The following is a 15,864-nucleotide window of genomic DNA, read 5'->3' as shown; positions in this document are numbered from 1 at the left end:
TTGTCTATTTCACGAAAATCTGTGATTGTGTTGGTCAATGAACTAAGTACCTTCCATAAATAGGAATTCATCGAGCAATTCCGAGTGCTGCTGCCCAAAAACGCCACACCCTCCAAGCCAGAGGACATCTCAGCCTTGTTCCAGAGGATGAATCTAGACCACACCACCTACCAGATAGGCAAAACCAAGGTTAGACAAGCGGCTCCTTCACTCTTTTTACTCAGAAACCTCACTTTCCTATGATAAGTTAAAGATATAGGCTATCGTGGTGTTACTTTCTAAACTATTAGCATAAGGAAAATGAACAGGTAGCCTATGTTCCCCAAAGAGATATATAATAAGAGAAAGTTTTCCACTTATGTGTCTCTTGTATCTCTTCAATTGTGATCCTCAGGTTTACCTGAAGGAACTAGAGCGTCAGCAGCTGCAGGACACGCTGCACAAGGACGTGATGCGTAAGATCATCTTCCTGCAGCTCTGGTTCAGGGCGCGCCTGGAGAGGAGGTACTTCTTGGAGATGAGACAGGCGGCCATCTTGATCCAGGTAAGCTGTGTGATAACCCTTTATGTGTTCCACCATAAAACTGTCTGTACAGAAAAGGCACTGATGTCAGGTCAAAGATATTACTTTTCCCTGTATGGAATGCCTTGAATACTATCATTTTCTGTGTCTATTTCTTACCAAGAAAAATATATAAATTGTCCAATAATCTTCCTATATGAGACAATCATATTTCTGCAGACAGGCTAATAATGTGTTCTTGCCCCTGTTCGTCCCTTCCAGCGTGCATGGCGTAGGCAACACAAGGAGAGACGGCGTCAGGCGGCCACGCTGATTCAGGCCGTTTGGAGGGGCTCTAGACAGAGATCACAGTACCTCCGAAGGCGGACCAGCATCAAGAAGATACAGGCTCTGGCCAGAGGACACTCAGCACGGAGGAGGTACAGCACCAGGCCACACCACTGAAATACTTAATGTAGTATTTATACGTTTGAAATGCCTCGAGATACTGGTAAACAGCGACTAAGTTATTATTAACATCTCATGAATTCCGGTACTGGTGTTGCCAGAATCCCCACAGTTATTTGTTATAAATACTTAGAAAATTCTAAGCGATGCCTAACATTGTGATATGGATGTTGAACAACCTCTGAATCATGTTGGACTTTACAGGTGCCATTCAATACGGGAGGACAGGAGGAAAAAGGAGGATGAGGAAGAGGAGGCCAGGAGGGAGGAAGCTGCAGCTAGGCTAGTGAGAGAGGCAGAGGAGGCAACCCGACTGGAAATGGATGCAGAGGAAGAGGCGTTCAGGAGAAAGAAAGAGGCAGAGTGGGAGTCCGCAGAGAGGAGGGTGAGGGAGAATGAAGAGGCAAGGCTGAGGCAGGCAGAAAGCGTCAATGAGGAACCTGAGACACAGGAGGAACTAGAGGCAGAGGTGGTAGCTGAAAGGACTCTAGATGAGAGCCGGCATTGGGACAAAGTGCCTGTCCAGGACAAGGAGGAGCAGAGGGAGGAAGTGGAAGATGGAGAAGCTGCAGCTAGTTCACCTTCTGAGAAGGTGGAAACGGGGAATGCCTCTGCAGTCTCCCAGCCTGATAAGGGCAACAGTACACAGGCTGAGGCTGGGCCCCAGCTGGAGGAGGAGAGCCAGGCTGTGGAGGAACAGGAGCAAGCCCACTCCGAGGAGCCAGAGGAGCGGGGGACCACAGAGGCAGCTGCCCCCCACTCACCAGAGAGACACAAGGGGGCTCAGGCGGCTGCGGAGGCTACCCCCTCCGCAGACCCCCAGTCAGGGCAGAAGAAGTTACGTCCTCCCCCTCCACAAGGTCACAGCCTCCAGGAGCCAGGAGAAGAGGGAGCTTCGGCGCCAGCGGGGCCTGGAACACAGCCAGAGAGAGAGTAAGCGGGTCGCCTCGGCAGCCACCAAGGAGGAGCCATCCCCTAAGGTCATAGATCAGGAGGCAGCCAGCCGAGCCGAGGAAAAGCCAAAAGGCCGGACGGATAGCAAGGAGATGGACCAGTACACCTTTGTAGCCTGGAAGAAGGACGACAAGGGGAAGAAGGAAGCCAAAGCCACCACCCCTGCTCCTATACGCCCCAGCACCTTACCCCTGAACCCCGCTGAGCCAATGGCTAACAGGAACGGCCATGAGGTCCTGGGTCCAGGCAACCTGACTCGGTACAGCCAACAGGACGCTATGAAGGAGAAGGCAGAGAAATGGAAGGAGGGAAAGATTGATGTACAACAACCAGAGAGTACCAGTCCTCCTGAGGCCCACAGCAAGGACAGGATAAAAAAATATTCACAGTACGACATTTCATAATCTTCTGATATCTACACTATATCATGTCATATCATTTTTTGATGTCATTGTTTTTGCAACATGAGGAAGGACTGATGATTCCCCCAGTTATGAGCATGAATTTCCCTCATCTCTGTATCGTACTTACTTTATTTCCAGGAGTGTTGGAAACTCGTCATCTTTTGATGCTATGTCCCCTGGATCGGCTGGTGCTACGTCAAACAGAGAGGTAACATGCTTGTTGCTCTATTATTATACCCACCATGTTGTGTGCCTTGCCTTTTCTTATTAACTGTTTTTTTTCTTCATCAAATATGAGGGCAGCACATCAGATCTGAACAGGCTGAAGCTAGCCAATCACATCCTTCCTGCAAGGCATCTGAATGGAAGCTCAAAGTGTCGTTGTGCTTTTCTGGCTAGGTCAGATCACGTTACCGTAAACGTGCCAAACACAAACGTCGGCTAGCTCGTAGACGCTCGCCTTTTAAGAAAAGTGCAGAAGTGGACTATTGGACCTGCTTCCCTTTGTCCCCTGTGGGCCCAAGCAGGCCCTTGCACTCAAAGTCCATGGATAAGGTATAATCACAAAGCCAGAGCACAGCTTGCCATCTCAGAGAAACTGAGCCCTGCCAGCCAAAGCAAACTTGGTGCCTCCTCGCACACCTTTGGCTCTTTCTCTGGACTCCATTTTCTGACCTTTTCTGCCATAGTGTTTAACCCCATCATCATACACTTCCTTAGATGTAACACAGAACATAATAAAGAGGCTTAGGAGTGTATACACTTCAGGGTTGGTCAACTCCACAATGAAAACCTTTCTGGTCGACCGTCATGATTTAGCTGTTTCGGCAAGCCATGTGTGTCGTCATGGGCTATTTCACCCAGCAGTTAATCTTCTTTTATCAAATGTCATGTCCATGGCAGCAAAAAAATAAGTAGTTGTAACGTAGCTACCATTTTACCAGGCTCTTACTGTAAGTGTGTTATTAGGCAATGACTTTCCTGTGGATTACTAACGCAACTCTCATTTTTCAATTGAATGATTCATTTGTTATTTAAATAACAAGTGCTCCTAGATTATTTGTGGACTCAATAAATTGGCTTTCCCCAAATCCACCACAAAAAAAGGTCAATGTGCTGATGGGAATAAACATGGGTGTATTTTTCAGGTAATAAAATGAGAACGTCATCCATAATTTGTGTATCAATTATGAGAAGTGGTGAACTTTTTAAGGTAATTGTTGCCAAGATTGGGTGTTTCTGGAAGTTGTGTAGGTGGGGTTCTCATGGAAGTTTATTGGTTGCTATTTGGTTGGGGCCATTCTTGATTGCTGGAAATGTAATCTCTTTCCTATCACAACTGAAACAAATGATCTATCACCATTGAGTTTCTAACAAGGCCTTATCTTCTCAAACTGCTTTTGAACACCTGCTCAATGGGAAGGGAATTAGTTTGATTCCTCACATTGTTCTTATTTTTTCTCCCTGTATCGCCAGTCTCCTACAGAGGATGGGTCAAAGGGCAGCATGAAGAGGAGGACCCATGACACATCAGGCCACCAGGACACTGTCCATACTCATCCTTCCACCCCAGAGAAGTACGCTGCTTCAGGGAAACTAATGGGAGATATTGTACAGCAGGATGGGGAACAGAATAGTCCTGCCTTGATTCATGGCTGATTCCTTTTGGGTTGTGAAAAGAGACTGTGTTGGACCTAGAAATATTGGTTTTGTTTATTTGATGAGTCATAAGAGCTTTTGGCAGGTCACCGCATAAAATGGTTTGGGAACTAGTGGTGTAGATTAGAACCATACTTGGCCAATATTATGGTTTGATGCCTTGGGTTTTGGATGTCAAATCGTATACTTATGTCCTAAGGGTCTTCCGGATAACCCCAATGCTTGTGTGATGGTGATGGAAAGAGGCTAATATAGTAACAGTGGAGGAAAACACTTCAGCAGACGATTTTGTCCACCCAGGCGGTCTGAGTCAGATGGCCCATGGGAAAACACTCTTTCTTGTGTAATCAAACTGTCCAGCTTCATGTGGCTTGCTACACAAACTAGAGTTTCCCATATATAGCTATAGAGACAGATTATTGGATGGGATAAATTCCTTAACTTCATTTACTCTTTCATTAATTCACTTTTTTGAATGTGCCATGACAAAGTTATCGGATTGGAAGATCAAATATTGCGCTTTGTTTTGATTTAGCTTTGGATTGTTACCATGGTTCTCAGTGAGCGGAGTTGTAAACCCTGAAAATATGTGGTGCTGGACTGTACCGATGAGAAAATGTAGTACTGTAGTCTTGCATACATAAACCCTCACAGGTCTGCCTCTTGATATTCACACTTCATAAAGATTCAGCATTCACATCTCACACATGTGTTCACTAAAACAAAGCATGTTCTATCCAATTCTCATGCATGGTGGCAGATGTGATCTATGTCTGAACAACAGGTACTCTTGTAATTGTTATACATGTTATTAGGATTAGATACATTACTCACCTGTGCCTATTTACTATAGTGCAGTCTTGCGCCAAGAATTAGTCAAACCCATTAAAAACCATAATACACGTTAATAACACATGTTAGACTTACAGTGCATTTCCGTTGACTGAGTGTGGTTACAGTTTGATTGTGCTGTAGACCCTCAGGGTTCCTGAGGAAGATCCTGAAGAAACGTCCCCATAAGGAGCCTCAGACCCCTGACGATGTAGAACTGACCATGGCCCAGGCCCTGATCGAACGAGGAGAAGGTAAGAGGCACCTGGTCGCAGCCTTGAGGGACACCAAATATGTGACCTGACCAGGAAAAACTCTGTGTCCTAGTTCTACAATAGGTTATACAATAAGGCTCACATTATTTGTGCTGATCTGGTCTGGAATTGTCAGTGGTTTTAATCATGTGAAGGTGCTGGAAAAGTGCAGTGATGTAGCTAGGAGTGATACAGGGTCAGCCACTTCCTGAACATGGGACCCAGAGAGAAAATCCAGGTGTTTGCTTTCAGGGTAAATAATGAGGCAAGTAGGATTAAGCTCTTATCAAAACAAGGTAGTTTGGACCTTTCATGAATTTGGCTCTAGCCTCTTGCTATGGCAGTGAATGAGAGTTTGGCGTTTAAGAGGGGTAAAAAGGGATGTTATATCTACAGTGATATGAAGAACCCTGTAAAAAAACTAATTTGGAATGAAGTTAAAAGCTTTCATTTCATGGACAAAACTAAATGTATTGAACAAAAATATAAACGCAACATGTAAAGTATTGGTCCCATGTTTCATGAGCTAAAATAAAAGATACCAGAAATGTTCCATACACACAAATATATTACTTCTCAAATGTTGAGGCCAAATTTGTTTACCTCCTTGTTTGTGGGCATTTCTCCTTTGCCAAGATAATACATCCACCTGACAGATGTGGCATATCAAGAAACTGATTAAACAGCATGATCATTACATAGGTGCTCCTTGTGCTGGGGACAAAAGGTCACTCTAAAATGTGCCGTTTTATCACACAACACAATGCCATAGATGTCTTAAGTTTTGAGCGAGTGCGCAATTGACATGCTGTCTGTAGGAATGTCCACCAGAGCTGTTGTCAGAGAACTGAATGTTCCATTATCTAACATAGCCCGCCTCCAATATAGTTTTAGAGAATTTGGCAGTACTTCCAACTGGCCTCACAACCGGAGACTACGTATAACCACATCAGCCCAGGGCCTACACATCCGGCTCCTACACCTGCGTAATTGTCTGAGACCAGCCACCCGGAAAGCTGATGAAACTGAGGAGTATTTCTGTCTGTAATAAAGCCCTTTTGTGGGTAAAAAACTTATTCTGATTGGCTGGGCCTGGCTCCCCAGCAGGTGGGCATATGCCCTCCCAGGCCCCCACCCATGGTTGTGCCCCTGCCCAGTCATGTGAAATCCATAGATTAGGGCCTAATGAATTTATTGACTGATTTTCCTGTAACTGTACAGTGGCTTGCAAAATATATTCACCCCTCTTGGCATTTTTCCTACTTTGTTGCCTTACAACCTGGAAGTAAAATGGAATTACATTTGTTGGGGGGGGGGTTGTATCATTTGATTTACACAACATACCTACTACTTTGAAGATGCAAAATACTTTTTTTTGTGAAACAAACAAGAAATAAGACAAAAAAACAGAACTTGAGCGTGCATAACTATTCACCCCCCCAAAGTCAATACTTTGTAGAGCCACCTTTTGCAGCAATTACAGCTGCAAGTCTCTTGGGGTATGTCTCTACAAGTTTGGCACATCTAGCCACTGGAATTTTTGGCTATTCTTCAAGGCAAAACTGCTCCAGCTCCTTCAAGTTGGATGGGTTCCGCTGGTGTACAGCAATCTTTAAGTCATACCACAGATTCTCAATTGGATTGAGGTCTGGGCTTTGACTAGAGCATTCCAAGACATGTAAATGTTTCCCTTTAAACTTGAGTGTTGCTTAAGCAGTATGCTTAGGGTCATTGTCCTACTGGAAAGTGAACCTCCGTCCCAGTCTCAAATCTCTGGAAGCCTGAAACAGGTTTCCCCCAAGAATTTCCCTGTATTTAGCGTCATCCTTAAATTCTGACCAGTTCCCCCTGATGGAAAACATCCCCACAGCATGATGCTGCCACCACCATGATTCACTGTGGGGATGGTATTCTCGGGGTGATGAGAGGTGTTGGGTTTGCGGCAGACAGCGTTTTCCTTGATGGCCAAAAAGCAACATTTTAGTCTCATCTGACCAGAGTACGTTTTTTCATTTGTTTGGGGAGTCTCCCACATGCCCCTTTTTGCGAACGCCATATGTGTTCGCCAATGGCTTTTTCTGTCCACTCTTCCGTAAAGCCCAGCTCTGTGGAGTGTACTGCTTCGTGGTCCTATGGACAGATACTCCAATCTCCGCTGTGGAGCTTTGCAGCTCCTGCAGGGTTTTCTTTGTTGCCTCTGATCCCCCTCCCTCCTAGCCTGGTCTGCGAGTTTTGGTGGGCGGCCCTCTCTTGGCAGGTTTGTTGTGGTGCTTAATAATAATGGCTCCGTGGGATGTTCAAAGTTTCAGAACTTTTGTTTTATAACCCAACCCTGATCACTACTTCTCCACAACTTTGTCCCTGACCAGTTTGGAGAGTTCCTTGGTCTTCATGGTGCCGCTTAGTGGTGTTGCAGACTTTGGGTCTTTCAGAACAGGTGTGCGTACACACGTGTGTGTGTGTGTCTATATATATATATATATATATATATATATATATATGAAGGTAATTGGTTACACCAGATCTTATTTAGGGACTTCATAGCAAAGGGGTGAATACATATGCACGCACCACTTTTCCGTTTTTGATTTTTTTTTTTTAACAAGCAGTTTTTTTTATTTCACGTCACCAATTTGGACTATTTTGTGTATGTCCATTACATGAAATCAAAATCAATTTAAATTGCAGTTTGTAATGCAACAAAATAGGAAAAACGCCAAGGGGAATGAATACTTTTGCAAGGCACTGTAACTCAGTGAAATTGTTCATTCTTACATGTTGCATTTATATTTTTGTTCACTATATATAAAATTCGCCCAGGTCTCATCAATCTACATTTTACAGCTTGTTGTACTTCCTAGTTTTAGAGCTTTGATGGCTGTCAGATTCTACAGAAAAGTTAAATCTTTATTTCAAGCATGGTTTGTTTTCAAATAATGTATTATGGTATTTGTACATATTGACAACACTGCTCTCTCTCTCTTCCACACAACACCACCTCTCTCACACATCCCGCTCCCACCCAGACCCGGCTAGTGGAGGTCGGGCGGTGAGCCGGAACCCCACCATCAAGATCAGCCGGGCCACACGGGTCTCAGAGCAGTGGAACGCCTCACTGGACCGGGAGATTACCAATGCCAACGAGCTCCGACATCTGGATGAGTTCCTGGGGAATCAGGTCGGACCGCTTTTCTGCTTCTTCATACAGCTAAAGCCTAACTGTTATGAGGGTTGTTCCCCCGTGACACACCTTGTGTAGTTTCCAGATGCATAGAGCTAAAATACACTTATTGTATGCTCCGTGATATTTTCAATTGACCACGTGTTTAATCTCTCTGTAGGTGAATGACTTCCGCTCCAGGGGGAAGCAGTTGTCGGCAACCGAGCACATCTTCGTCACAGCCACCATGCAGTTCAGAGAGACCATCAAGGGAATGTACTCTCTCCCAGTATGTGGACACACACACTCACACAGTATGGATTATGAATGCCTTTATGCATTTCTGACTCTCTCTCTTTCTCTCCCGTGGTGGACAGAAACCCCACATTGGCTACAACGGTCTGATGCGTGGCTACCAGAACAAGGTGATCAGCCTGGCCGGAGACAAGCAGAAGGGTGAGGTGCAGCTGGTGGTAAACCTCTTTCAGTCTGTCCTGGACGGCTTCATACGGGGAGAGATCAAGAAAGAGGAGGCAGAACCAGCTAAGGTGAACTTGCTTATTTTGTCATAGGGCTATTATCAATGTTTTTTCTGCGTCAAAAAGAGGCTTGACTTTGGTGGGTGTGATAGGGGGCGTGGCAATCTACCCATCAGCGCGGCTGAACATTTTAAAGGCCACCATCTTTTTTTTTAAGGCAATTTCCTGCAATTCTTCACATTTTGCCATGGAGCGGAGAGAACATTTTGCAGTTTTAAAGCTAATTTCCTGCATTTTGCTATGGCTAATGCTGTGTTCTTTTGCTCAAATAGAAAAACAAAATCAAAACCATTTAAGGCTTTTGTAAAACCAGTGCCTCGCTGTATGATAAACACAGCATTGATTTGATATATGGGTTAAATAAATTGGGTATTGATGTGTTTGTCTGTATTTCAGCCTGATAAAACTCGGAAGAAGAGGCGCAAAAAATACAAGAGTGTAAGTACAAAGGATCAGCCCTAAAATCTTTCCACTCTGTTCTCAATATGGCACGAAACAGGTAACTGCCAAAATAAAGGAAACACCAACATAGTGTCTCAATAGGGCGTTAGGGCACCACAAGCAAGAACACCTTCAATGCACCATGGCATAGATTCTACAAGTGTCTGGAACTCTATTGGAGGGATGCGACACCATTCTTCCATCTAAAATGTGGTGTTTTGTTGATGGGAAAACGCTGTCTCAGGCACCGCTTCAGAATCTCCCGTAAGTGTTAAATTGGGTTGAGATCTGGTGACTGAGATGGCCATGGCATATGGTTTACATTGTTTTCATGCTCCTCAAACCATTCAGGGACCATTCGGGCCCCGTGGATGGGGGCATTGTCATCCTATAGGGGCATTGCCATGGTAGCCAAAACAATGGCCTGCCCAGAATTTTTATACATGACCTTAAGCGCGATGTTAATTGCTTAATTAACTCAGGAACCACACCTGTGTGGAAGCAACTGCTAATTTACTCAAGTGTTTCCATTATTTTTGGCAGGTACCTGTATGTATTCAAAGAAACGACTCTCTAAAGATTTATATCAATGGTCCTGTGGTTATGGTTTAGATGGAGAACCCTTTGGACCATGTGTTCAGCACGTACCAGGTTAACATCATGCAGTCCTGTGACCAGTGCAGCTCCTATATCTGGGGCATGGAGAAAGCCTGCATGTGTAGCTGTGAGTACCACACATACACACACAAATATTCTGACAATATTTAAGTAACAAGTACGACACTCCAAATGATTGATGTGAATGTTGAGAATAGTTTTTACATTCTTCTGAGCCCCACCGTGAACTCAAATGCTAAGATAATATTTGTATTCCTCCAGATTGCAAGATGGTGTGCCACAAGAAGTGCCTCTGCAAAATTGTCACAGACTGCTCCACGTTTTGTGTCAAAAAGGTATACTTTTTAACCTCATTCTTGGACCATGATTTAGGTTGGCTGATGTCAAGTCAGGATTGGTCCCTATGTTACTCCTATGTGACTAACCTGCCACTGACGGTTGACGTCTGTATGCAGAGTGATGAGGAGTCTGGAGGCCTGCACTTTGGGGTGCGAGTCTGTCACCTGACCAGCGACAAAAACACTGTTCCCATGGTGCTGGAGATAATGCTGGAGCACGTGGAGATGAACGGCCTGTACACGGAGGGGATCTACCGCAAGTCTGGCTCTGCCAACCGCATGAAGGAGCTCCACCAGCTAATGGAGACTGGTAAGGACCAGCCATAGCATAAACAGTATAGCAGCGCTTTCAAGAGCGCTACAAAGATATTGAAGGCTAACACTTGAAGGGTTCTACGTAAGACGTACTTAACATGTAAGCACCAGCGTGTTTGTTTTATTTCATAATGCCTAAAGATCTTATGTATGACGTAAGAATGCCTCTTCATGTTCCCATTCCATGACTTGTGTAATGGTTGATGTTGTGTGGCAGACCCCCACGCTGTGTGCCTGGAGGACTACCCCATCCACACAGTGACGGGGCTGGTCAAACAGTGGCTGAGGGAGCTGCCTGACCCCCTCATGACCTTCATTCATTACAATGACTTCCTTCGGGCCGTAGGTGAGTCCTGTTATAACGCTAGGTTTAGACAAAACTCTGCCCCGCTATAGACCATGGCTCTTCTCCAGGATTGAGAGAGATGGCTACTCTTCTTTTCTTCTTCAGCCCCTATATCAGCCCATGTGGGTTATGCTCTCCTTTGTATATTCTACTGAGCTATTCTACTGCATGTTGAAATGTGGTGTAATATTGTCGAGTGTCATTGCGTTACATTTGTTGTTGATCCAAAATGTTGGTACTTTTCTCCTCCAGAACATCCTGAAAAGCAAGAACAGCTACATGCCATCTACAAAGTGTTGGAAGAACTCCCCACTGCATGCTTCAACACCTTGGAAAGGCTTGTCTTCCATCTAGTCAGGTGCGATACTCCTGGCCGGGGCTCTCGATTGGTTGAATAAAGGATTAATGACAAAAAACACCATGCTCAGTTTATGTTGCTGGACGAATACAATTTGAAAGGACACATTTTTCCCCTCAAACATGAGTAACGTTTATTTCCTCTCCCAGAGTGTCTAAGGAGGAGTCTCACAACCGCATGTCTCCCAACTCCCTGGCCATCGTGTTTGCCCCCTGCATCCTCCGCTGTCCCGACAGCGCCGACCCGCTCATGAGCATGAGGGACGTGGCCAAGACCACCACGTAAGTCTCTCTCTGATCACTGCATAGACCGGAACCACTGTTACTTTATATATCTGGAACAAATGTTTAAATCATTTAAAATGACACATTAAGCATCTCCAATCTAAAATTAAATTAGAATTGGCTTCCTATTTCGCAACAAAGCATCCTTCACTCATGCTGCCAAACGTACCCTCGTAAAACTGACTATCCTACCGATCCTTGACTCTGATGTCATTGACAAAATAGCCTCCAACACTCTACTCAGCAAATTGGATGCAGTCTATCACAGTGCCATCCGTTTTGTCACCAAAGCCCCAAATACTACCCACCACTGTGCCCTGTATGTTCTCATTGGCTGGCCCTCGCTTCATATTCGTTGCCAAACCCACTGGCTCCAGGTCATCTATAAGTCTTTGATGGGTGAAGCTCCGCCTTATCTCAGCTCACTGGTCACCATAGCAGCACCCACCCGTAGCACGCGCTCCAGCAGGTATATTTCACTGGTCACCCCCAAAGCTACTTCTTCCTTCAGCCACCTTTCCTTCCAATTCTTTGCTGCCAATGACTGGAACAAACTGCAAAAATAACTGAAGCTGGAGACTCATATCTCCCTCACTAGCTTTAAGCACAAGCTGTCAGAGCAGCTCACAGATCACTGTAACTGTACATAGCCCATCTGTAAATCGCCCGTCCAACTACCTCATCCCCATCCTGTTATTTTTAGTTTTGCTCCTTTGCACCCCAGTATATCTACTTGCACACTCATCTTCTGCACATCTATCACTCCAGTGTTTAATTGCTATATTGTAATTATTTCGCCACTATGGCCTATTTATTGCCGTACCTCCCTTATCCTACCTCATTTGCACACACTGTATATAGACTTTTTCTATTGTATTATTGACTGTATGTTTGTTTATTCCATGTGTAACTCTGTTTGTGTCGCACTGCTGTGCTTTATCTTGGCCAGGTTGCAGTTGTAAATGAACTAGCCTACCTGGTTCTCAACTAGCCCACCTAGATTAAATAAAGGGGGAAAGAAATACAATAAGATAAATGGTACATTTTAGAATGAATTTGATTGATCTCAACCCTAGTCTTTGCTGTTATCAAGTGATTATTTTGTTCAGGCAACTAGGTAGGACACTCACTCTATGAAGAACAATGCAGTGCCTTTAACACAATAGAATTGGATGACTAAGATGTAATGTCTGTGTCCCAGGTGTGTGGAGATGCTGATCAACGAGCAGATCCGAAGCTACAACGAGAAGATGGAAGAGATTGAACAGCTGGAGTATGCAGAGGCTCTGGCCGTCAACCAGCTCAAACTCAAGAGGCAGAACACGGTACGCACAATGCTACATGCCTTGGTCTGTCTGAACAATACCCAGGGTTGGGGTCAATCTCATGTCAATTCAGGAAGTTAACTGACATTTCAATTTGTTTTTCTCAATGCCTCTCTGTGAGAAACATCTGGAATTGGAATTTCTGTTTACTTCCTGAGTTGAAATGGATTGACCCTAACACTTACCAGGTCCGTAGACTCACTAGGCAAACCAACCATAGTCACGGACTTGATGTACTGTTGGGCAGTGTTCTACTGTCCCATGTCCATCGTGGGTTACTGCTCATTGTTTTGTGGTTCTCCCTTTCTTCAGCTGCACTGGCATTTGCCCCTCAGGTTTTCTGCTCCGTACAAAGGAGTGGTGGTACGTATCCACTTAGCTCCAGTTCTCCTGGTAGCTAGATGCAGTTTGCCATGTCCACCCGTCTGTGCATGACGTGTAGTAGTCGATGCCTTTACCCTCCTTTTCATACTAATTGGTAGTATACAATATTGCAGTGGTCACCCAACTATGGTTTCGGAGAACTACAGGGCATGCAGGCTTTTGTTCCAGCCCAGCGTTAACACAACTAAGTCAACGAATGGTGGACCCGAGTAAAGACCAGGATCAGTAGAGTTGTTAGTGCTGCGCTGTAGCAAATGCCTGCGTACCTTACCTGCTCTTAGTAGCTCTCTGGGAACTTGTTAGGCCCCTGTGATACTGCATATTTGTTTCAGTCCCCAGCGTCTGATGGGAAGGTTCTTCAGGGTGATGGTGTTGGGTTGGTGTTGTTGGTCTTTTCTACATAGGATTTTGTGTATGGTTTGACTTTTGTATGGTTGACTAGTATTTAGTGACATTTCACTCTTGATCATAACTCACTTGTGCTTTGTGGAACATGCATGATTCCACACAGCACAACCACGGTTTTAGAGGGATGGTTTGTGGATTCTTCCTGTTCACCGGTACCAAGAATTGGAACTCAGGGAAATGGTTGACATGGGAATGACTTGTCTGTCTTGATGATATACTTTTTTCTCCTAGTGTAAAATAACCTTGTATCATATGACATGACTTCTGCTCAGATTTGCAGTCTCAAGCTGCGTTCAATAGTGCATCAAACCCTTCCCATCCGATACCGACGTTTTCCTACATGTTGTGTGGTTGAATAACATAGTGCCTGTTTCTCCCTACTGATCGTGACACAACCTCCTGCCTGCCTTAGGGTATCATGGTTCCCTGGTACCTTATGCAACACTATGCATGATTACTTAACACAGCCCCCCTAACCCCCACACCACCACCATTCCCCTCCATTCATTCATCCTCTTAACCGGTGTGGTGTAGACTTGCCATTGCGACAGCCCAATCGTTGAAGTGTCCTGAATAACTGTGTTCTCTCCCAGGTGCATGAGAAAGAGTGCTCTGACCCGACTGTGGTCCCTGGGAACGATGTTCCGCTGGACTCCGATACGGAGGCTGAGAAGAACCTGATGGCGCGCATCAAGTCCATCAAACAGGAGAAGTAAGAACCGAGCAGAGCCTCTGAGTCACGCCTAGATTCACCACTGAATTCAGCACATTTTAATACTGTGATTTATACACTGGTTATATCTGATTGATATAGTTTTGGGTTGCGGAGATCCACCAACCCTTGGTTACTTTTGTGACCGCTCTGTTCTCTGTCTCTCCCTTCCCCCTATTTTCCAGGGAGGAACTAGCCTACAGACTGCCAGAGCTGGAGCAGCCTGGTTCAGACCAGGAGAACCTGGATTCTGAGGCGTCGGTGAGCTCTGAGAGCCTGCTGGACGAGCGCTGCCACAACTCTGAGCCCGAAGGTCAGTATTAAAGGTACTGTCTCACCCCCCCTTTCCTACCTATTCACACACGTGTTTCTCATCGCCCTACCCGGCCCCGTCTGTCCATGTTGTCTCTGATGTAGGTCTAGACAAGCTGTGGTGAAACTGGTGGTGCATTTAAAGAGGGTGGCGGAGGTCTGCTCTTTAGCAGGTTGGAGGCTCCCAGTTTCACAAGCAACGTTTTGTGTGTTTGCATGAGTGTCTGTGTGGCACACAGAGATATTGACCGAACTAACATGGTGTTTATTTGTGGTGATATTGAGCCCTTTCAGGATGGCTGTTACTCTCGAACTCTGAGTGGATGATGCTGTTTTTTCCCCTCTTAACATGTACTTTCTCATCCTCTTTCTCTCCTGCTGAATTAGGCCAAGCTGACCTTGCCCAGAGACCTAAGGCCCCAGGGGGCATTCCTCTCTCTGCAACCTAGTCTCCTCTGGCTCCACCTCCCGGCCACAACGCCATCGCCCCATCATCCTCGGCACAGTAAAGCTGCCGCCGGGCATCCGCTCGCAGCCCCCCGCTGCGGCCCTCAACCCCTCCTGCCAGCCATGGCTTCAGCCTGATCAAGAGGCGGAAACAGCCCGCCCGACGCAAAGAAGGCACCCAGTCCCTGTACATCAGTCCAGACAAAGGCCTGTTCCCCTCTCCCACCTCCTCCATCTCCTCCCTCTCTAGCTCCACACCACAAAGTCTCCAGGCCACCAACAAGGCCCTCAGACGCTTCTCGGACCCCGACATCCCCTATAGTGACCCAGCTTGACACAGACAGGAGGCAGAATAGAACTCGATAAGGAACTGGATATCTATGGTGGGCCCCCCTCGGTCTTGAGGATACAGTATGGAGTCTGTTATTGTCGCTGTTGCCATGGACACGGATCATGGATGTGTGTTTATATACTTGTGACTTATGCCTGGTAATAACAGGATGTGTCACCAAGCACTTTTTCTACACTTAATATATTGTTGTAGTTTTTTAAGAGACAAATTAAATCAAGTTTGCGCGGCCGCATGGATTCTATGGACAAATGTTTTCTTTTTTAAATACTTAGTTTTCATGAGGAAAAACTGCAGGCAATTGCACATTTCCATTCCACGGTCTCCTTATGAGAAGACCCAAACAGTTTGCTCAATGTAAAGTCAATAGTGCCTTGATTTGCACATTGTCAGTGTACAAATTCGTTGGTAATTTCTACTTTTAATATTCGATGAGGGTGAGGGGGGTATGTATCT

At 45.4% G+C, this 15,864-nt stretch overlaps 1 protein-coding gene across 1 annotated transcript in view; it reads left to right on the top strand.

Annotated features, from left to right (window-relative positions):
- LOC115108211 (unconventional myosin-IXb-like) overlaps nt 1-15,258 on the top strand; it is a 96,401-nt gene extending 81,143 nt beyond the window's left edge. Inside the window, 24 exon segments of the mRNA XM_029632284.2 lie at nt 64-189; nt 395-544; nt 785-942; nt 1,175-1,822; nt 1,824-2,312; nt 2,467-2,536; nt 2,728-2,883; nt 3,805-3,905; nt 4,963-5,072; nt 8,099-8,250; nt 8,414-8,521; nt 8,610-8,780; nt 9,168-9,209; nt 9,825-9,936; nt 10,092-10,165; nt 10,286-10,478; nt 10,701-10,829; nt 11,082-11,187; nt 11,337-11,468; nt 12,673-12,796; nt 13,109-13,159; nt 14,182-14,300; nt 14,486-14,613; nt 15,000-15,258. Of these exon segments, the coding sequence (XP_029488144.2) occupies nt 64-189; nt 395-544; nt 785-942; nt 1,175-1,822; nt 1,824-2,312; nt 2,467-2,536; nt 2,728-2,883; nt 3,805-3,905; nt 4,963-5,072; nt 8,099-8,250; nt 8,414-8,521; nt 8,610-8,780; nt 9,168-9,209; nt 9,825-9,936; nt 10,092-10,165; nt 10,286-10,478; nt 10,701-10,829; nt 11,082-11,187; nt 11,337-11,468; nt 12,673-12,796; nt 13,109-13,159; nt 14,182-14,300; nt 14,486-14,613; nt 15,000-15,061 (3,711 nt within the window). The 3' untranslated portion in view covers nt 15,062-15,258.
- Nucleotides 15,259-15,864: the final 606 nt, after the last annotated feature.

Source organism: Oncorhynchus nerka, linkage group LG24 (genome assembly GCF_034236695.1).
Source record: "Oncorhynchus nerka isolate Pitt River linkage group LG24, Oner_Uvic_2.0, whole genome shotgun sequence".
In the NCBI taxonomy this organism is placed as follows: Eukaryota; Metazoa; Chordata; class Actinopteri; order Salmoniformes; family Salmonidae; genus Oncorhynchus; species Oncorhynchus nerka.
This window is presented reverse-complemented; position numbering and strand designations above follow the sequence as displayed.